At 36.6% G+C, this 16735-nt stretch overlaps 1 protein-coding gene across 15 annotated transcripts in view; it reads left to right on the forward strand.

Annotated features, from left to right (window-relative positions):
* Window positions 1-16735, forward strand: part of CASK (calcium/calmodulin dependent serine protein kinase) — a 416202-nt gene that overhangs the window by 272740 nt on the left and 126727 nt on the right. For all 15 annotated transcript variants that reach the window (XM_081041785.1, XM_081041786.1, XM_081041780.1 and 12 more), the window contains exons 6-8: window positions 1943-2045; window positions 8672-8847; window positions 13736-13858. In XM_081041785.1, coding sequence (XP_080897911.1) covers window positions 1943-2045; window positions 8672-8847; window positions 13736-13858 — 402 coding nt within the window. The remainder of the gene's footprint in view (window positions 1-1942; window positions 2046-8671; window positions 8848-13735; window positions 13859-16735) is intronic.

The following is a 16735-nucleotide window of genomic DNA, read 5'->3' on the forward strand; positions in this document are numbered from 1 at the left end:
GAGACAGTCAAGGAAAAATGAATATAGATCTGTATTAGATGATATTAAAGATTTGTTCATTTTAGTGGATGTGATAATGATATTGGGTTTTTTTTAGAATCATCTGTTAGAAATACTGAACTATTAACAGGTGAAATGATACGACTTGTTTTAAAATACTTCAGCATAAACATTAATGAATGCCAACTATAATTTTATATATATAATGTGATGGCTCAGTGTGAGGTCGGAGGGATAGTGGATGGGGGGCGGGGGGTTCACAGTGTGAGGGATATAAATGATGAACATCTAAGTATTACCTTGTCTTGTACACCTGAAACTAATAAATTAAAAAAAAAAACACTAAAAAAATAAAAAATAAAATAAAATACTTCAGCAAAAAAAATAATAAATGGAGATAGATGAAGCAATAATGACAGTAACTGTTAAAGCTGGGTGATAGGTACATGGATGTTTATTAAGCTATTGTCTCCAATTGTAAATATTAAAAAGTTTTTTGAAAAAGAAACTTCCTCGGCTTTACATTCTCTTCTAGTTACATCCCATTTCTCTATTCCTAGTATTCTAAAGTTTTGGAAGATATCTGAATTTACTATCTCTATATCATCTTTCCCATTCTGTATCTCCGTCATGGAAAATGCTGCTATAAATATTCATGGTTCTTGTGTGAATGTAAGTTTTTATTTATCTGGGATAAATACATAAATTTTCAGTTGCTGGGTTGTATGATAGTTGCATGTTTAGTTTTTTTAAAAACTGCCAAACTGTTATCCAGAGTGGCTTATATTCTTACTAGCAATGTATCAGTGATCCAGTTACCACATTCTCATCAGCATTTGGTGGTGTCATTTCTTAAAAATAAATCAACTTATTTAAACCAAAAAAAATAAAAATAAAAAAATAAAACATTCTCAATCTCTCTTGAACCTGGTCCAATGGGAATTTTTTTGTCTCTATTATACCACTAAAACCCCTTTTATCAAGGTCACTAGTGACATCGAAATTGCCAAATCTAATGGTCAGTTCTCAGTTATCTTAAACGACCTCTCAGTAGCATTTCAGGACACCGAACTCCTCTGATTTTCCTCCTGTTTCACTGTCTAGGCATTCTGTTTCCTTTGCTAGAGTGTTCGCATTTTTCTAACCTCAAATATTGTTGCACACTAGGTCTCAATCCTCCGACCTCTTCTCTTCTCTATCAGTAGTCACTCCCTAAACAATTTAATTCATTAACTTAAGATGTAAATGTGGTTAATCCCAAATTTTTACCTCTAATCCCAGCCTTCCCTCTCCCATTTTATACACTCCCACACTCAATTTGTATGAAACCAAATTCTTGATCCCTCTAACAAACTCCTCCCTATTTCCAATTTCAGTAAATAGCATCTTCATTTTCACTTAGTTGCCCAAAACAAAATCCTACTTGTAATACTTGACTTATCTTTTTCTCACACCCCATATCCAGCAGCATTCCTGTCAGCTTTATCTTCAGAACATTTTGGCAGGAGGTGTAAAATATATTTTTCCTTAAACAAAGGTAGACTGTCGCTCAAAGGAAGACAATACTGCTTAAAAGGCAGAAAATGGATCTGTCTTTCTTGAACATCCATGCTTCCTGAGTAATTATTTTTTAATTATAGTTGACATATAATATATTAGTTTCAGGGGTGTACAGTAATTAGAATCCTGAGGAATTCTTAACACCATACCCTAATCTTTGAAGCAAATAATACCTGAAAAATGTTGGGTAGAACAGGTAAGTCTTTGGAGAAATCAGCCAGAAGTAAGAATAGGGCAAATAATTCAAGCATCCAAAATAATTCCAAAAGTTTTTAATGTATTACTATATTGTTGTGTTACTCAGTTTTGTGTAAATTGTTCATCTTCAATTAATCCTTATCTTTAGTTTGTTTTTTATTTGTTTGTCTCTTTTTCTTTTCAGCCCCACTGTGTTCTCCTCGCCTCAAAAGAAAACTCGGCACCTGTTAAACTTGGGGGCTTTGGGGTAGCCATTCAATTAGGGGAGTCTGGACTTGTAGCTGGAGGTAAGACCACGTTTTTTAAAATAACCTTCAAAACCTAGTCACTTTCAGGCGGGTGTAAAACTTTCAAACTAAATGTTAGTCTATCTGCTGTGTTTCATACTCCATTCCACCCAACTCTACCCCACCACCCAAAAGTGCCATCATATAGTTTTGAGTTTAATAACTCTGTAGTCATAGCTAAAATTGTAGTCCCTTAAGAATAGATTGTCTTTTTACTTTGTATCCCCATCATTTAGTAACAGAAAAGAGAGCCTACATACAGAGATTAAAACAGTGTTGGAAGAAGATGGTACTTGAGGCAAAGTGACTTTTAAAGTGGAACTGACCACACAAAGTCAAATCTAAAATGTGTGGATTAACCGCTTTCAGGTTTACATCTATGGCTAATTTTTAATTTCATACTGTTTTCCTCTTTCCATTTGTCAAAGAATCCTACTCGAGCCATAATCTGTGTATTTGGGGAAAGCAAGCAGATGTGAATGCAGACTGATTTTATTATTAGCCAAAGCAGAACATAATAGAAAATTCCCATGCCAGAAAACAAAGAAGAAAAGTTAAAACAGAAACTTTCTTCACCAGTGTACATAAGCGGATGCTAATTACAGGTTCAAGTATTTGGTTTTCTGTTTATGGCTTTGCATAGACTTCAACTCAGAATGCTGTCCTATTTTTAGCTGTTTCTGAGTTTTGCAAAGTATTTAGTTCTCCATTCTACAAACTATCAGTCTTCTAGTCACTGCCTTCTATTTTCTACCTCCACATACTGCCAGCCTTCACAAAGAGGAAGAATATGAAAACTGTCAACAGAACCTTTTTAAACTTATCATCTTTCAAGAATGCTTATATTAAATTCAAACACCTGACAAATGATAAATATCAAAGTAATAATCTGTTCCACAGGTTATTTCATTTCATTTCATTCACTATTATTAAAACATCAAAGCAGTGTTAACACAGACCATCTTCTGTAAAATGAGCCATGAGTCATAGTTGTATTCTTTAAATCATTATTTCACCACATTGCCCTCTAAAATTAAATTAGATTTAAATTTTTTTCTAGTTTTGCATTTTCTTCCAGCTAATCATTTCCAATAATCTGAAAAACTGCAAGTTGAATATAGGTTCAAAAACTGATTTTTTTTTCCTAATTCAAAACTTTTCACCTGTGATTAGAAGAATGACCAAAGGGTCAGATAGTATGGTTTAATCATAGAATGGTTGAATGTCAGGATTCAAAGGGGCCTTAACTTCTCCAGTCTTGTAACTAATGAATGAATTCTCTCATAAAATTCCCAGCAAAAGTTGAGCTTAATTCTTCAGATGGCAAAAAATTCACAATGTCCCAGCACAGTTCATTCCATTTTTGGAAACCTCCTTAAGTACTGAAACATTCATCCTTGAATTGAATAGAAATCTCTATTCCTGTGTCTTCCACCCAGGGGTCCTAATTCTGACTTTTAGAGCCACACTGAACAGTTTTAATCCTTCCACATGATAGCCATTCAGATGTTTGTAGATAGCTGTCATTTTCCTCGAAGTCTTGTCCAAGTTAGCTTGCATAGGTTAAATTAGCCATTCTGCATATAAACTGGGTCAGACTCTCCTCACTATGCACAAAGTATGGAGCCAGGACTGAACACAACTACAGTTACAGTCCAGCACACAGGAGCTTGGGGCTATCACTTCTTTTGCTATGGGTCTTCAATCCCTATCAGGGTCCCTGAGTTCAATTAGCTTTTTGGACAACCACACAACACTGCTCACTCAAATTAATCTTGTAATCAACTACAAATCAAAAGTTGTTGTTTTTAAATAATTGTTGCTGTTAAACTGATATTCAAATATGGTATTTGTACAGATCACCCCTGTGTTAAGACTACACAATTATAACAAATAAATTCTGATAATTACATCTCCAAGGTTGATGGAATAAAATGAAATGAAGCTAATTCCTTTTATCTGTTATACAAGGTGTAATCAAACAATACAGTGAATGTTTAAATAAAAAAATGTATTACAGTAATAGACACATTGCCATTAAAACCCCTCAAAATACTCCCCCTCACTTCGAACACACCACATTGTTCCTGCTACTTTCTGAAGCAGTCTGGAAGTCCTCTTTCTTGAGTCTCTTTAGTTGTCCTGTCATGGCTGCCTCGATATCCTGAATCGATTCAAAACGTTTACCTTTCATGGTCATTTTGACTTTGGGGAAGAGCCAGAAGTTGCACGGTGCCAGATTCGATGAATAAGGTGGATGAGGACATATCGTAATGTTTATATTTGACAGAAATTGCCATACCAGAAGTGATGTGTGACACGGAGCATTGTCAAGATGGAGGATGATTTACAGCACACTTTAAAACACACCTTCTCTCAACTGTAGTTCACACGCGACTGACTGCACCAAACAAGTTGAAACTTGTCCCACACTGTTACTAAGGTTCGATGTGCCACTACCCGTATTGAAGATCCCTGCCTTTCCATTGGATGGCACTCAGCAGCAGCGTTCACCATAGTTTTTGATCACAACCAAAAGGCTCCATGTCACAAATCACTTCTGGCTCCATGTCACACATCGCTTCTGGTGCAGCAATTTCTGTCTAATAAAAACATTACAGTGAGTTCTTCATCCACCTTGTTCACTGTATCTGGCACCATGCAACTTCTGACTCTTCCCCAAAGTCAAAATGATCATGAAAGGTAAATGTTTGAATCAATTCAGGACATCGAAGCAGCCACAACAGCGCAACTAAAGATACTCACGAAAGAGGACTTCCAGAACTGCTTCAGAAAGTAGCAAGAACGATGGCATAAGTGTGTTCGAAACAAGGGGGAGTATTTTGAGGGGGACTAATGGCAATGTGTCTTATTGTAATACATTTTTTTAGTTTAAACATTCACTGTATTTTTTTTTGATCAAAAATACTGGCCATATAGAATGACTTTGTTTCTCTTAGTCTGAATCTGCATTCTATTAGTATTCAGAAAGGCATGGCTTCATATTTTATTGTGCATCTTGATTGAAGGGGAAAAACAGATTCATTAGATTTACCTGGACATTTTCTACATTTTAATCTATTTTACGAAAGTCCAGGAACCTTCCTCCTTAATTGCATATTTTTAAAGATGATTTTGAACTAACAGTGTGTGAGCTATGCAAAATTTATTTTTCTCAGTACTTCTAGAATTAAAATACTTTTTGATGATTGAAATATTGTCATTTCTTAACCTTTCCTTACAGTCTTGAAATAACTACTTCAAGCATTACAATGTCTTTAAAAATATGGTATGTGTAATTAAGAGATAAATGATTTCTCTTATTAAAAGCTTTCCTGTTGTTTAGGGTACTTTTGAAAATTTTGCTAGTATTTATCAGTTAATCTGCTAGCATTTAACAGAAAGCTATTTTCCTGTCAGTTGGAATCTTTGGTCACGCAGTCCTCCAAATAGAAAGGAATTCCCTCCTTTATATGTTCCATATAGTAAAAACCATTTACATATATTTACACTTCCCCTATCTGAAACTCAGCTATTTGGAAAACTCACTTATCCAGAAGATAACTGGGAACCTAGAAAATCATTATAATAGCAGTATACTCTTTCCTCCCTTTAAAACCCACTGGTCATCCTCTCAAGTGAGAATGTGAAGACACTCTCTGTCAGGCTGACATGCTCCCGTTTTTTCAAAAAGATTTATGGATTCCTGTTCCTTTGTACCTTGCACCTGCTATTCACCCTGGTTGAAACGCCTTTTGTCATTTTATCTAGCCAGTTAACTCTTACTTTTCTTAAAGCCTGAGTTAACAATCATCTCATCTTAAAAGCAGGCTGAACTTCACCATCTCAAGTTGGGTAACCTACTCCTTCTCTCCCATATTACCATACCTATCTGAGTTACATACCTCCATGTATCATTTGATGTAGAGATTTGTAATCATATCAAATACTAAGCTTTGTGAGTGTCCAGGGGGACCATGGCTTATCCCTCTGTACGTCCACAGCACCTATCATGGTGTCTAGGACCTAGCAGGCACTTCAGAAGTTGTTATTAAATGAAATATTCTGGTTGCTAGTTTCCGGTTAATAGCAGGTTTTATGCAACAAATTATGAGGCGGGAGTGAGCAAAGTGAGAGCAAAGAAATGAAAGCCTAACAAAAAAATCTGTTGATCAAATACCGAAACTGGGAAAGCACAGCAGCCTTTTAATACTGAAGTCCCTGAGAATGTTTCCTGTTCTATAACATAGTTCTTTAATTGACATCCACAATGACAATTCTGAGTCATCAAGAAAAGGTTAAATTGCATACCTCTGAAGTCCCTGAGAATGTTTCCTTTTCTATAGCATAGTTCTTTAATTGATATCCGCAATGACAATTCTGAGTCATCAAGAAAAGGTTAAATTATGTGCAGCATCTTGTGTAAAAGAAGTCAGGAAATTGTAGGAAGGTAGCCATCCAAAAGTGTTAAAAGTAAAAAGGTTTGGGTGCATAAAGATTCAAGTCTTACAGTAGTGAATATGTAGCTATTCAGAACAATTCCTTCCCTGAGGTTCTAGGTAATGAGATCTTATATTATCAGAAAACATACCATTTAAGTATTTAAATGTATGTCTGGTGTATGTCATATACAGTGACATTTAATTTGGTTTCGTAATTGACTTCCTGTTCTTAGAATTTTGTGGTCAAAGTCATGAAAATCAAGTGACTACAAAGAGGGAAAAGTTTTAAGAGATTGCAAACAAGGAATTTGGGGAGATCAGTGTAGGTTAATTTCTGTCCTTTTACATTCCATCCATCTGCACAAAATTAAAAAGATCATTCCTATATATTCTTTCTACCATGGTCTTTTCTTCTGTCATCTATGAGCAAATTCTTGAACCAAAAGACATGCATCTTCCTCTAGGATAAATACTAATTCTCCACATCAGGGTAGTCTTCAATCCAGATAAATGGACAGAACCTCCTCAGGATGGCTGGGACTGGCCATAGTGGCTCTGACTAATCCCAAAGTGAGGGCCCCATTTTGAGCTGCTTGGCCCTTTCTTGCGTGGGAAGGAGGAGGAGGTAAGTTGAGTTTCAAAGCATTATGCAAACTGTCAGCAGGTACCCTGATCTCTTAATCTGCCCGTCCCTATTCATGCCAGCTCCTGGCCATCAGAACAAGGTGAATTTCCAACAGCCCCACCCTGTCCAGGCTGTTAATGACGTAGGAGGCTTAGGTCTCATCGCTTCATCTTCTTTATTTTACTTGAGGAAGGAAAAGGAGCCAGTACGGAAATAAAAATGTTTCCTTCTAACCAGTAGAGTTTTCACTGATCTACCTCTGTTCATTTTAAATGAAAATATTTTCATTCTCTGAATCCTGAACTTAATCTCTTTTATTATGAGGGAGGGAGGTGAATCATAATGATCGGTAGCAAGGGTAGATCCCCAGTACACAAACTGAGAGCTGCTTTATCCGTCTCCATCCCAAACGAGTTTGACAATCACTAATAGGACTTTATGATACAGTCTCTCTAGCTGGATTAGAAGATCTCTACGGTCTTTTTAAACTCTGAACCACAGTTCTGAGCTCTAGATAAGGTATCACGCAACGTTCAAAATTAAAAAAAAAACTCTCTTGGAGTCAATATGATGAGAGAGAAAGAGAAAGGAGGAGGCTGGGCCTGCATCCAGCTAAAAGAGCTCCCAAGTCTGATGGGCAGTGCCCCCTCCCACAATAATTGCCCTACAGGGTACAGACCTTTCATTCTACAATAGAAGAAAACACTCCTTTTGGGATACTGAAAGATGCTTACTAGCATGCAAACCACTGCTATCAGATTCTTTCCGGAAAGCTGGTTTTGATAGGGAAAAAAGAAAATTCTTTAAAGAAGATGGAGGTCAAAAAAGATTGAATGGGGGGAGCTTCATGACTTTGCTTTATGTTATGCGTTTGCCTCATTCTCTTCAAATGTTAACACTAGGAGGAAGCTTTAAAAATCCTATTGTAACAAAATATTACTAACCATTGTTAATGGCTGTAGCCAACTCATAAAATCAACTGAACAAGACTTCAGATTCACATTCGTATTCCAAATGAAAGTCTCGGCATTAGGTTTAGTTTGAGAATTTCCATTTGGCAGTCAAAAGTAATCTTTTTCTCCACAGATTTTTTTTTTCATTCCTCCCCAACCCGTCCCCTCCCTGCCCCTGCCCAGAGCAGACCCTCCCATTCTTTCCTGGGCAGCGGCAGACTTTGCCTATTGACTCTTCCACCTGCCTCTGCTCTATATTTTTAGTGATTTTTAAACATATGAAAATTAGAAAATTTAAACAACTTCTTCATGAAGCAAAAAATAGGTAAATAATTACCGTGTACCCTGCTGAATTCAATAAGAAGTACCAGTGGTAGGAAACAAAGTACCTATCCTGGGCTCTAGTTTCAAGAGGTGATCAGATAAATAATGTATTTCTTTCTGTGAACTTGATTTTATGGAAGAGGGGAGAGGTGGTGAGAGAATATATTGTTAAACTTTTTGTTCAGACTGTTATTGTTCTATTATTTTCCGTTTTCAAATAGGGGGAAAAGCCCATTTTATGTAAACATTTTTTTCTTGATGTTGTTATTGTTTTAAATGTAGGACGTGTTGGAACACCTCATTTTATGGCCCCAGAAGTTGTCAAAAGAGAGCCTTATGGAAAACCTGTAGATGTCTGGGGTTGTGGCGTGATCCTTTTTATCCTGCTCAGTGGTTGTTTGCCTTTTTATGGAACCAAGGAAAGATTGTTTGAAGGCATTATTAAAGGAAAATATAAGGTAATATATTATGAATGTTTTACTTTTTTCATTGAGATTCAATTATTCTGAAAAATGTGCTTTGGAGTAATTATCTGTCTTTGGATTGCTTAATGATTGTCACGTAGTTACCAAGTCAGAGAAGTTCTTTGCTCCTATCATTGACCCTCTAGCCTCGGTAGGCAACATAGGCCTCAAGTAAATTTGAGCCTATCAGCTGAATTGTCTGTCATCGAGTTGAAAGAGAGGCAGTGGCTTTAAAACAACCATTGCCTTCCCCCTCCTTTCTCCTTCCCTCTCTGCAACAGCTGAAGTCCGTCCCATATTTGGATTCCAACTCTGTTTTCAGGCTAGAAAACAGGGACCCTCGCCCTCTTTGATATAGTGTGAAAACCAGAGACCAGATGGATATGCCCCTTTCCCCCATGTACCAGTCGACAGTTTAAGAGTCCTGGGCCCTCAGAGTCACAAACCATACTACAAATCAAATGTATTTTACCACAAATACGTTCTTGCAAAACTGCTCATTTAGCTAGGTGAAAGAACGTGTTTGGTTCATGCCCTACTGATTTCAAGTAAAATTTTAGTTCAGGGAAAGAATTTGAAATGGTACTTGGAATTTATTGTGGTAGAATTTAACTTTTTATTTTACCGTGAGTAAGGTGTTTATGACAGACCTGGGCCCAGATTTAAAAAGTATCCATTAGCTGTCTGATGACCAAACCCATTTATTCAGGCTAAAGTAGAAAATGAATTTCTTTGACCCTTTTTTGTGTAACTTGAGGAAAGGGCTTCATTTTTAAAGCTTTTTGCTTAATTTGTATAGCTAAAATAGAAATTTCATCCAGGTAATTTTAGTAATTCTTTATCTTTATTTTATATTTAGTGTCTATCAGCCTTTATTTGTTTTGCTTTATCACACGTTATTGCATTTTATGTAGTCATCCAACACAGCTGAAAATTTGGTCATTTACATTCCAGGATGAACTGAAATGCCAGTATCACAACTGCAGCCCATAATATAATTTAGAGCCATCTTGGTGTGACTTAAACATTCACATTTTTCTTTGGCTAATGTGATTTGTAATTACTTGTACTATTCATAGACTTCTGATTAGTAAATTATTAATTTCATTATTCAAAAAGTAAAATGTCATTACTGGCATTGTGACTAGCTATATCAAAAAGACCTAAGGAATTCTTGTAAATCAATAAGCTTAAAGTTGGTCTCACTACCCCGGCTTTTTTGCCCTATACCACCACGTATGGCTGACAGAATGGAGTACTGTATATGGGAAGTATGGGGGAGTATGTCTGGATATCAGATCAGGGCAGCTTATGTCGAGGAAGTTCTTTTTCCTCCCGTTATTACTGAAACCTGTACTTTCTACTCAGCAGAATCACTGTTTCATTTTCAGCCATGCCTGGCAACATAAAACCAAACACACTGGTTTATAAAACACTAAACTCCAACACTGTGAAGTGTTCTTTTCAATTCCTCAGTAATGTTAGAATTTTATATGGGACTTGGAAAAAAGTAAAGAAAAACAGAAGAAAAAGAAAAGAAAAGAAAGGTAAAGTAAGGTAGTTTGAGTTGCAGCTTTATTCTTCTAAGCCAAAACTAAAGCTTATGGAGGTAAAAAAGTGAGACTGGTTTATACTTTGTTTTTTGGCCTGTGCACCATCAGCTTATAAAGGTATACAGGTTGTCTTTTATTTTATTTGAATTAAAATATATGCCAAAACTCTGTTAACAGACAAAGACGTTTTAAGTATAGGGTTTTCTGCTTCTGTTAGAGTCAGTTGGCCACTGGGGAATAAAATCAATCCTTTCAAGGTAACTCAGTGTCTCAGGAAACTGCCTATAAATCATCATCCCGCTCCAATCCCAGGAAATTGTGAACGGCTATCAGGAATGCACACCATGGCTTTCTGGTTGAATTTTGCCAAGTGAAATTACAGATACTAACATATGAAAATAAACACAATTAGTAATGCATCAGCATAATAATAATAATACTAGCAATAAGGATGGTTAACTCATACATAGCACTTTGTGCCAGGAACTGTTCTAAACATTTATATTAACTCATTTCATCCTCACAGTGACTTATGATGTAAGTATCATATAATAAAATCTCTCACCTGCCTTTTTGAGTTATAAGCATTTGCTAATAATAGAATTCTTCTTTTGTCTGTTCACTTCCTAACTTCCCTGTTTCTAAGACAATGTGCTTCATTCCAACAGCTTCTGGTATTTTGTTTTGTCTATATTTAAAGCATTGGGTAGTTTGTTTGTTTTTTTCTTTGTAAGAAACTTGGACTGTTCACACATGTCCAAAAATTGAATTGTTTTTAAACTCCCTATTCTTAGTATTACAGTAAGTTAGATGGATGGTGGCAGCTATATCATAATTTCTGTACCTGGAGGTTTGAAGCTTTGAGGTTAACAACTTATTTACTCTTTTACTTTGTTAACCTCACCTCTTGTTTATATTCATGGCTCTTCTTACAAAAGCCCCAGGTTTTCAGCAGCTCAGTTTGAAATATAGATCCATCTCTACCATCAATGATGAACCTGGCTTATCTTTTTTTAAAAAAAAATATTGTGCTATGATTCTTTCAGCATTTATTTTTACATTTTTATAGAGAATTTTCAAACAAACAAAAAAAATAGAGGTAACAGTATAATGAATACCCAGCTTCAATACTTATCAACATGTTTATCCATATTCTACATACTACTAGATTATTTTGAAGCAGATCTCCAAAATATCATTTCATCACTCTTGTAGTTCTTAACAGAAGAACTATTTTTATCGCTTCTCGGTCTTTTGGCTAAGATCAAGTGAAGGACTATTTTAAAAATCCTTGATCTCTATGGGTATTTTCAAGAAATTTTGATGATAACTTCTAAATGTAGTTCATTTAAATTGTTGGTTTATAGACTATTCCTGGTTTTAAGTAATTTTAACTTTTCATTCTCATTTGCTAGCTTACTTGATCTTCTAAAGTAGATGTGAGAGAATACCATTTAACGGGAATATGTGCTAACATTTGATTTCAATTAAATTTTTTATAAAGGACAAAAATATATTTCCCAAAGTATATAAAAGATACAGTATCATCTTATATCATTGTTAACTCGTGGCCAGATTGTGTATATCTACACAGCAGAAGTCTAAACTGGGTGGTTTTTGTATTTAAATAAGTGACTGCTATTATAGCCTTGTGTTTTATATATACTTTATTAGTTTCAGGTGCATAAAACAAAGTAATACTTAGACGTTTCTCATTTATATCCCTCACACTGTGGATCCCCCTCCCCCCATCCATTATCTCTCTGACATCTATAGCCTTGTTTTGTTCCCCCTTTATATACTCAACCTTCCAAATTAATTTCAGCTTCTCTTCTCAGCTGAAGAAAGAGAAAACCCTAGACTGGGCTCCTTCATTAAAAAGACAGGGGAGTATACTTCTCAACTTCTACTCACTTCAGAAATCTTACCACCACTTTCAGAGGATTTCTCAACCCCATTCCCAAAGACCAGTCATTCAGACTTTAAAGAGTGCATCAGCTTTAGGATCGAGAGGAAGGAACAAGGCTATCTATCTAAGCCTCCTCTAATCACTCACCTTGTTATTTCAAACTGGTCGATTGATCACAACTTCAGTAGGATGACAATATTTCAACAGTCTCCTGGCATTAATTTTAATGGGCTCTGACAAGCAGAAGTGACTATCGTGTGCAATTCTGCCTGTTAGAAAAAGAAAATGGAACACCCTCCAATTTTAAGAGTTATCCCTAACATGGAGGCATTTTCCACTCCCCATCTACAAGTACAAAGCTTCACATTAGCCAGACAAAACTGTAATGATTCATATGTACTGTGATGCAAGTTGTGATTTAATTTGGCTTTAAATTGTTGTGGACTTTATTCTCCATTTTTCTCCTTTAGAAGGTGACATAGGTTCTGCTAGTTAAAGCAATGGCTTTGCCTAAAGCTCCTGGCACCCTGCGGCTTACTTAAGCTCACCAATCAGCTTCCTGATATTAAATAGGGAACGAGACTGCACTCGTCTCTATATTCCTGTCCCCACTTGCCTTCCCAACCCTAAGCCCAAAGTATTCCTGTGCCCTTGTTTTCTGGTTCCTGGTCTGAGACTTACCCCTTTTCCCAGGAGCTTTCCAGTTCTTATCCTCACAGATCCAGAATCTTCTTCACAAGTCCTGTGTCTTTTGAACAACTCATACTTTTTTTGTTTAGTCAATTTATCTTGTGGCTTAGTTGTCTCTAAAAGTGGGACAAAAGTAACTTAACTAGGGACAATATACAAGTGAATTGGTTATTTTGTAGGGCTTATGGTAATAGCATATTTTTTTCCTAAATACTGAAATTGATATACAGTGACCAAAATAGCCTATTAATAACTTTGCGTAGCTTCATAATTACTGCTAATCCCAATGTTTAAAAACAAAATATTTTAAAAATATTTCTTTAAAATGTTTAACTTTTAAATGTTTTTTTAGTCCTTCTTTCTAAGTCAAACAAATCTAGCCCCTTTAGCTAAGGTAGAAACTGGAATCATGAACAGTCCATTTTTCCATTATTAAAAATATTTAACTTACGGAACAAGAACATATGTAAGCAATATTGACTGATGCAAAAATCTCATGTAATGAGCAACCACAAAAAAAGCATTGCATTTGTCCTCCTTTCCTTAGAAAACAAACCTTTTTTTTAATGTGGTGGGTTTCTTTTTGAAAACAAACCTTTAGAATCAGATTTCTGTTCTTTGCTCTGAGAATGTCATTGGCTTTGCAATGGCATGGCATAGGACTATTCAGTAACAGTAAATGGTAACTTTCCACGGAGAATAACTGCCGTTTTCCCTCCCTCCTGTTCAGATGAATCCGCGGCAGTGGAGCCATATCTCGGAAAGTGCCAAAGACCTCGTGCGTCGCATGCTGATGCTGGATCCAGCTGAAAGGATCACTGTTTATGAAGCACTGAATCACCCCTGGCTTAAGGTACATGAACCCATAGATGGCCTTCTACACTTTGTTTGAACACTTCCAGTGACAGGAATGTGTTGGCTCTCTAAGGTGTCCTTTCCACGTAATCCTTTTTTCTGAGCATTTTTCATTACATTTTTGTTCCTCTGGTTTGCTGTTTCTGCACATCCTCTGTCAAAATATCTGAGTCAAATGACATTCTGCTATCAGACAGAGGGTACAAAAGCAGATTGAGACAGAATATATCAGGAAGAAAGGCCTGTTTGTTCTCTACCAATACGTGTTCCAAAGATGTGCAATATGAATAACTGGAATAGCACTGTATTAAAATACATTGATTATCTTTATTTTGGGTGTGACTGTGTGGTTTGTAGCATTATTTTTATTTCAATAGATACAAATAGGGATTTATTGCCCTAGGAAAAAGGCAGATTTTTAAAATTCTTTTTTCTATACCATCTTGCCAGTGAATTTAAGGAAAATTGCAACTTGGGACTTCAATTAAACAGTACTATTTGATGACAACATTACACAGTTCAATAATTTCAGGAAATTCTCACTTTACAGGTGAGAAAACTAAGGCTCAGAGAGGTTAAGAATCTTGCCCCAAGTCACAGAAGTTGACAGCGGTGGAACCAGGGTTTTAATTCTGCCTGTACATGAGATCCCACCCTTTTCACATACTTAAGGACGTCACTCCAGCCATTTTCCCCTTTCCTGTGTGATCAGTTTCCTACCTCTGTTGAATCTAACTTGCTACAATTTATTTTTATTATACACACACACACACATCTTCTGCTGACCCGACTACTGCCTCCAGCTTCTATTATTCTTCTCTGCTCTCCTTGACAGCAAAAGTCCTAGAAAGAGTTGTCTGTGCTGACTTTCTTCAGTTTCTCCCATCCCTTCTTGAATCTACTCTAGTGGGTTGCAATCCTACCAACTCCACTAAAACAGCTCTTGTCAAGTCACTAATGACCTTCACATTGCTCACATCCAGTGGTCAGATCTCAGGCTTTCTACCTCTTGGCATCTCAGCAACAGTGGACATCCATCCACCTGAAACACTGTCTTCTTTTGGTCGCAGGGCACCTCACTCTCACGGTTTCCCTTCTGCCTCTGTGCCTGCTTCTTCTCAGATCGTGCTGATTCTTCCGCTTCTCCTCCCACCCCACCCACCTCTTCACAAACGGATGTTCAAACGGATGGAAGTGCCACAGGCCTCTGTCCTTGTTCCTTTTCTCTGTTTACCCTCAGGCTCTTGGAGACCTCACTTAGTTTTAATGGCTTTAAATGCTGTCTGTACACCAATGTCTCCTGAATTTATACCTTCTGGTCAGGCCCCTCCCCTGGTGTATTCTTTCTTAATCTAATATATATATAATTTCGCTCCCTGATACCTCTCTGATTTCACTCCTTATTGTTCTCTTCTCTCATTCTCTTCTCCTCATATTGGCCTGTGACAGCTGACATATTCTTGCCTCAGCACCTCTGTTAGTCATGCTCTTTCCCTAGAACACTCTTCCCCCAGATATCTTCATGGCTTATTCCCCTACCTTCTTCACGTCTTTGCTTAGATATAAGCTTCTTAGTAAGCTCTTCCCTGAGCACCCAATTTAAAATTTGGGAAGAGGAATGCCCCCTGCTGCCAATATTCCCTATCCCCCTTCCCTGCCTTAGTTTTCTCCATAGCATTTGTCACCATAAGGCATACTTATATTTTACTTGTTGTCTGTTTATCCCCATAAAATATAAGCTGCATAAGGGTGGGAATTGGGGGCTATTGGTTCACTTCTGTATAGCACCCTAGAGAGTGTCGGGCATGTAGTAGGTTCTCAATAAGTATTAATTATTTAATGCATGAACAAATGGATGTTCATTATATTATATCATGCTACATCCCCAGAGATTATGCAAAACAATAAAATATATGAAAACATATGTTAATAATATATCTTAGTGGCAATGGCTTGAACAGTAATGTTGCAGAATAATTTTGAGATTCCAATGGATCTTGATTCTCCTTAAGAATATTACTTCTCAAATCTGCATTCCACCCTCTGATACTCAGTTCTAGTTACTCTTGACTTGAAATGTCCGGTTCTAGTTATTCCTGATTGCCCCTAGAAAAGAGTTGGTACAGTTCTTAGATACTGTCTTAGTACAGCCATACCTTGTTTTACGGCGCTTTGCCTTATTGCACTTCACAGATACTGCATTTTTTCAGAAATTGAAGGTAAGACCCTCCACCAGCCAAAAGATTATAACTTGTTAAAGCTCAGATGATGCCTAGCATTTTTTTTAGCAATAAAGTATTTTTAATTAAGGTATAAATGTTGTCTTTTTAGGCATAATGCTATTGCACACTTAGTAGACTACTACAGTACAGTGTAAACATCATTTATATGCACCAGGAAGCCAAAAAATTAATGTGACTCGCTTTATCATGGTGGTCTGAAACCGAACTTGCAGTATCTCCAAGGTCTGTCTGTATTTCTCCCAGAAATGAACACTCCTGTTTCTGGGAGACATTCCTATTTCTCCTTTGCCTTTCTCAGTTTCTCCATAATGGGGGTCTTTTGTTCATTAGAAGCTAGTTTAAACGGCAAATAACAATGAAAATGGCAGCCAGATTAATTGTTGTTAAGACCTTTAGAAAATTTGGCTTTCATTATCATGATTATCTTGACTAATAACATTTATCTTTAGAAACCCTTGTGCCTGCAATGGTTCTCATTTGAAATAACCTGAGCTTAATATATAGTATAGATTTCTAGCCCCAGAAAGACAGAAGACAGTAATGTCAATAACTTAAATGAAAAAGGTCCAGAAACTGAGGTCAGCGTCATGTGTCATATATGAACTAAAGTTTACCTTCACTGCTTATGTGTC

Source organism: Rhinolophus hipposideros (assembly GCF_964194185.1).
Source record: "Rhinolophus hipposideros genome assembly, chromosome: X".
NCBI classification, from domain to species: domain Eukaryota; kingdom Metazoa; phylum Chordata; class Mammalia; order Chiroptera; family Rhinolophidae; genus Rhinolophus; species Rhinolophus hipposideros.